The sequence below is a fragment of the Humulus lupulus genome, chromosome 4 (assembly GCF_963169125.1).
Source record: "Humulus lupulus chromosome 4, drHumLupu1.1, whole genome shotgun sequence".
NCBI lineage: Eukaryota > Viridiplantae > Streptophyta > Magnoliopsida > Rosales > Cannabaceae > Humulus > Humulus lupulus.
In genome coordinates this window covers 214,123,499-214,129,498 of record NC_084796.1, presented here as the reverse complement: position 1 = coordinate 214,129,498, position 6,000 = coordinate 214,123,499, and the positions used below count along the sequence as shown (strand labels likewise).

General features: G+C 51.4%; 1 protein-coding gene across 1 annotated transcript; it reads right to left on the bottom strand.

Annotated features, from left to right (window-relative positions):
• Window positions 1-3,452: 3,452 nt before the first annotated feature.
• On the bottom strand, window positions 3,453-5,806 carry LOC133829395 (uncharacterized). Its single transcript, XM_062259155.1, has 2 exons — window positions 4,169-5,806; window positions 3,453-4,066 (listed from the first exon to the last, which is right to left on the bottom strand). The coding sequence occupies exons 1-2, from the start codon at window positions 4,670-4,672 to the stop codon at window positions 3,596-3,598; spliced, it is 975 nt and encodes a 324-aa protein (XP_062115139.1). The 5' UTR covers window positions 4,673-5,806; the 3' UTR covers window positions 3,453-3,595.
• Window positions 5,807-6,000: the final 194 nt, after the last annotated feature.

Below are 6,000 nucleotides of genomic sequence, written 5' to 3'. Positions count from 1 at the left end.
ATGAATCCGGCGGACCAAGAGCACACCAGTTTCATGACCCCAACTAACGTTTATTGTTACAAGGTCATGCCCTTCGGGCTGAAGAACGCCGGAGCTATGTATCAAAGGTTGGTGAATAGAATGTTCGCAGACCAGATCGGAAAAAACATGGAAGTGTACGTCGATGACATGCTAGTCAAGTCAAAGACTGCCGATAACCATGTTTCCGACCTGGAAGAATGCTTCAAGATCCTACGGGAGTATGGCATGAGGCTAAATCCACAGAAGTGCACCTTTGGAGTCGCATCGGGAAAATTCCTGGGTTTCATAGTCAATACCCGAGGAATCAAGGCAAACCCCAACAAGATCAGAACGTTGCTCGAGCTTCCCTCACCCAGGTTGCGAAAAGATGTCCAAGGCCTGACAGGGAGAGTGGCAGCCCTCAATCGGTTTATTTCCAAGTCCACCGATAAGTGTTTGCCGTTCTACAACCTGCTCTGAGGGAATAAGAAATTCGAGTGGACAGAAGAATGCGAAAGCGCTTTCCTCGACCTGAAAGCACATCTGGCCGAGCCACCCGTACTATCCAAACCAAAAGCAGGAGAGCCTCTTTTTCTCTACCTAGTTGTCACAGAGGACGCAGCCAGTGCCGTGTTGGTCCGGGAAGAAGACCAGATTCAGAAGCTAGTCTACTACATCAGCAAAAGACTTCTCGGGGCTGAATCCCAGTACCCGTTGATGGAGAAATTGGCGTTCTGCCTAATCACGGCCTCGCGAAAGCTCAGGCCGTACTTCCAGTCCCACTCAATACACGTCATGACCGATCAGCCTTTAAGGCAGGTTTTGCAAAAACCTGAAGCATCAAGATGTTTGTTAAAGTGGGCAATCGAGCTTAGCCAGTTCGAGATTTTGTACACTCCGCGAACTGCTATAAAGAGTCAGGCCCTGGCCGATTTTGTAGTCGAGTGCACAGGATTCCCGGAGGATCCTGTGGCAGACTCGCCCCAGGTCACCTCGTCCCAGGCGTCATGGAGGATATTTGTGGATGGTTCATCCAACGAGAATGGCTCCGGGGCTGGAATCATTTTGATATCCCCTGAAGGACATAGATTCCACTCGGCGCTAAGGTTTGGGTTCAAGGCCTCCAACAACGAGGCCGAATACGAAGCTTTGCTGGCCGAGCTAAGGATAGCTCAGGAGCTGAAGGCGAGCTCCGTCCAGTGCTTCAGTGACTCCCAGCTCGTGGTAAACCAGGTTCTGGGCGAGTATCAAGCACGGGGACCTAGGATGGCTGCCTATCTAGCGAGGGTAAAGGTTGAGCTGTCCGCGTTCGGGCGGGGCTCGATCGAGCAGATACCTCGGGAGCAGAACGCTAACGCGGACGCTCTCGCCAAGCTCGCTACCTCTGGGGAGACGGAAACCTTGGGGTTAGTGCCAGTAGAATTCTTGGAGAAACCAAGTATAGAGGAAGCCAGGGCGGAGGTCGAGATGATCGACGCCAGGCCGACCTGGATGACTCCCATCCTTGAGTATCTCGTCGAAGGAAAGCTACCTGAAGGGCGTAATGACGCGCGGCGAGTTCTGTATCAAGCTCCCAGGTATACGATAGTAGACGGGGTGTTATACCGGCGTGGGCACTCCTTACCTCTCCTACGATGTGTTCTTCCGGGCGAAGCAAAGGCCATCCTGCAGGAAGTGCATGAAGGTTTTTGCGGAGGTCACACTGGGGGGCAAAGCTTGGCCTTAAAGGTCCTGAGGCAAGGTTATTACTGGCTAACTCTGTCCAAAGACTCAGTCTCGTACGTGAGGAAGCGCGACAAATGTCAGCGATTCGCCACAGTTTCTCGAGCTCCCCTAGTCGAGCTGAAGATGATCTCTTCCCCATGGCCGTTTGCAATTTGGGGGATCGACTTGGTTGGCGCCCTCCCTACTGGAAAGGGCGGGGTTCGTTACGCCGTGGTGGCCATCGACTACTTTACGAAGTGGGCTGAAGCAGAACCTTTGGCAACGATAACTTCCAAAAAAGTCCTTGACTTCGTGGTTAAGAGCATCATCTGTCGGTTCGGTTTGCCCAAGAAGATTGTCTCCGACAATGGGACTCAGTTCGACAGCGACCTGTTTGCCGAGTTTTGTGAGAGGTACGGAATTGTGAAAAATTTCTCCTCCCTGGCCTATCCCCAGACGAACGGCCAGGTCGAGGCTGTCAACAAGACCCTCAAGGCGAGCCTCAAGAAGCGACTAGATGAGGCGAAGGGGGTCTGGCCGGAACAGCTCCCCCAGGTTCTCTGGGCATACCGGACCTCGCATCGGACTCCTACGGGTCATACTCCTTTTTCCCTAACCTTTGGGAGTGAGGCAGTCCTCCCCGTGGAAATTAAGGTGCTTTCGCATAGGTTCCAGTCTTATGACCAGGACCGCAACCACGAGCTACTGTGCAATTCCCTTGACCTAGTTGATGAAAGGCGAGAAGATTCGCAACTCCAGCTCGCCCATTATCAGCAGAAGATCACTCGCTATTTCAACTCCAAAGTAAAAAAGCGCGCCTTTAGCGTTGGCGACCTGGTCCTAAGGAGAGTCTTCTTAGCCGGTAAGGATCCCAAAGATGGAGTCTTGGGACCGAACTGGGAGGGGCCATATCAGGTCATCAAAGTCATTAAAGAGGGAACTTACAAGTTAGCTCGGCTCGACGGAGGGGCAGTCCCCCGAACTTGGAATGCCATCCATTTAAAGAAATATTATCAATGATTCCCTTGTAAGGCCTGAAAGGCCATTTTTCATGTATTAAGCAATGAGAATTAACCTCTTCGTTCATTTTTGTACATTTTTTTCAAGTGTGATCTAAAGTAACCATGAAAGACCCTTTCCCAGTTACTTGGGGGGCATATAGTACCTGGATATAACCAGGTCGCCTTAACGACTTAGAAGTTGATTCATATTGATTGACCGTTGTTTTTCTTAAAAGACGCAAGATATTGATAAGGATTAACGTGAACTAAGTCCTATCCTGGATTTAACCAGGTCGCCTCAAAACTTAGAAGTTGATTTAAATCTATTGATCGTTGTTCTCCCTAAAGAGCTCGAGATATGGATAAAAATTAACGCGAACTAAGTTTTCAAATTAAGTTCCTGGATATAACCAGGTCATAAAACTTAGAAGTTGATTTAAATCTATTGATCGTTGTTCTCCCTAAAGAGCTCAAGATATGGATAAAAATTAACGCGAACTAAGTTTTCAAATTAAGTTCCTGGATATAACCAGGTCATAAAACTTAGAAGTTGATTTAAATCTATTGATCATTGTTCTCCCTAAAGAGCTCGAGATATGGGTAAAAATTAACGCGAACTAAGTTTTCAAATTAAGTTCCTGGATATAACCAGGTCATAAAACTTAGAAGTTGATTTAAATCTATTGATCATTGGTCTCCCCAAAGAGCTCGAGATATGGATAAAAATTAACGCGAACTAAGTTTTTCAAAAATTGTAATAAAATTGAGAGTAAATCAATTAAAAATAAAATTGAGTTAAATTGTCTTGAGGTGGAGGCACCTCATGCAAAGGTTACACAAAAAAAAAGAAGTTAAAATTGTTGAAGGAAAGGGCGCGAGAGAAGAAGGCCCTAAGCTCCGCCAGGTGGCCCCTTGGAGGTCGCCGTCTCGCCCTGCTCAGCTGCGCCGGAGCCTTCCCCGGCCTTGGAGGGCGCTTCTTTATCAAGGCGAGCTTGGAACTTCACCAGCAAGCGCTCCCAGATGTTCGCTACCAGGAAGGAGAAGTCAGCGTCCTGGTTATAGGCCCAGCAATGGTAGAACATGTCTTCCATGGCGGCCTCTGAAGTTGCCCGCTCGGTCGCCAGCTCGGCCTTGGCCTCTGCCTTCGCGGCATCTAGGTCTGCCTGCGCAGTGGCGAGGGCGGTCTCGAGCTCTTGAAGCTTCGGGCGAGTCCCTTCCAGCTCGGCCTGCGACGCCGCCAAGGCATCCTTAGCTGCCTGCAGAGAAGCCTGGTGAGTGGCCACGGCCGTCTGGTGCTCGTTCCTCATCTCCTCGAGCTGAGTTTTGGTCCTGGCGATGCTTCGATGAAGGGCAACGGCGCTCTGCGAAGGGGGAAAGGCAATTGCCTTAGAAAAAAAGAGAAGAAAGAAAAAACAGGGCAAAGTGTAATAATAAAAAACCACAAAAGGTTAAGGTTAGCTTACCGTCATGGCCATGCCCAGTGAAGACTCCAACACGCCCACCGGGCTCCTGGTTTCGATGGCCCGGAGCTCCTTCTCGTTGAACTTGTATATGTGGCTGACGGCGTAGTTCGCCGACTCATACACTGTTCCCCGGAAGGCCTCTGGAATCTTCTCCAGGTCCTGGGGATTGACTGGGATGCGTACCTCAGAGGGTACAATCGCCGAAGCCTCGAGCTCCGTTCCTGCGTCCCGGGCGGCGACCGGAGCTCGCGGAGGGGGTGGGGGCATGTTGCTTCCCCCTGCAGCAGGAGGAACCGTTCCCACGACCTGGGCAGCTGGGGGTTGCTCCTTCTCCTTTGCAGGAGACTTGGTGGGGGTCCCGGCGGCGTGCTTGGACGTCCGGAGCCTCTTCATTCTTGGCCCAGAGGCCCCAGCTGAGGGGTTCCCCCCGGCGAACGCACCTCGCAGACTCTCGTCGAGCTGAGACATCTCTTCTGTCAAAACAAAGATATGGTTAGCAGCCATTCAAAAGCAAAACGAAGAGAAATTCAAGTATATGTATACTAAAAGGGATCCTACCCCCCGAGCTATAAGAACCTATGGTTACAACCATCGGCTCCGGAGCTCCCGCGGGAGAATCTAAGTCGATTATCTCCCGAGCTGGTGCAAGTTCTGGATCTGACTCCGGTTCCGGGCTAGATTCCTCTACATATTGCCTAAGTCCCGGAGCTACGGCACCCCTCCGGAGTGATGGCCATGATCGAAGATTGGTTCCATACTCCTCAAATAAAATCGACCTAAAGGCTAGGGTGTTATCTACGACTATGGTACCCCTAGGTCGACTATCTTGGTAGTCCAGCACAAGCTGGTCGACACAATGGAGCAGGGTTGTATCCATGTTCGGATCTCTTCGGTGACATTGGACGATCTGTCTGGGATTGAACCTAGCTAGCCGGGGGTCGGCAATGGCCCTATCTAAATTCCTACACATGTAAGGGTTACCTTGGCCAGAAGGACCCGCGGCTGCTCCAGACCGGATCCGCTCCTCGCCCGCTGTTTGGGCAACCTCCAACGCCCGCTTCTTGTTCCTTACGAGGGGAACCTCGTCCTCCTCGTCCTCCTCATCTTCATTTCCCACGACCTCCTCTACGATGATGGGTCTGGTGTCGCGAGCTGGGGGAAGCCCCCGGGGCCTCCTTAGGTTCAAAGTCTGATTTGGGAAAATCAGCTTGCAGGCCACCATCGTCTCGTCTGTTACGAGCACGCGGTAATCCTTCTCACTGGGGGGCAAGCCCGCCAGTGTCTCGTATTGGGCCCCGAGGGTCACAGATTTCTTTGTCCTTGCGAAGATGGTTGCAGGATTAATCTAAGTCAGAAAGGGATACAAGAGGAGCTAAACGACACTTAACTTACGAGCTAAGGTTAAAAATCACTTACGAGGACGATTGAAGTAGTGGAGCTCGCAGTTTCTGAACCCCGTCGACATAAAGAATTGATCTTTAAAGTCGTTGGGGTGGCTGGGCAGCTCGATGACCGCAGCCGTGTTGGGGAATCGGGTTAAGTAATAAAACTCGTCGCCTTGCCCCCGCTGCTCCGGGCTGGCCTTGAGGCAGAAAAAGTACAAGATATCCGCAGGAGTGGGGACCTCCCACTCGTGTTTCAAGAATAAATATCTCAACCCCGCCAACAGCTGATAAGAGTTCGGGGGGGGGGGGGGGGGGGGAGCTGAAATGGGGCCAACCTCATGAAATTGAGGAAGTCAGCGAAATACTGGTCCAACGGGAGGAAAGCCCCCGCCTTGAAGTGCTCGTCGCTCCAGGCAGCGAATGCCTCGTCGAGCGGCGCGCAGCTCC

What these genes read in the sequence shown, in the direction of transcription:
- LOC133829395 (XM_062259155.1), bottom strand. Translation starts at nt 4,672, where the DNA reads ATGGCTGCTAACCATATCTTTGTTTTGACAGAAGAGATGTCTCAGCTC. An exon ending in CACTGGGCATGGCCATGACG is followed by an intron (nt 4,067 to 4,168) that starts GTAAGCTAACCT and finishes CCCCCTTCGCAG; the next exon opens with AGCGCCGTTGCCCTTCATCG.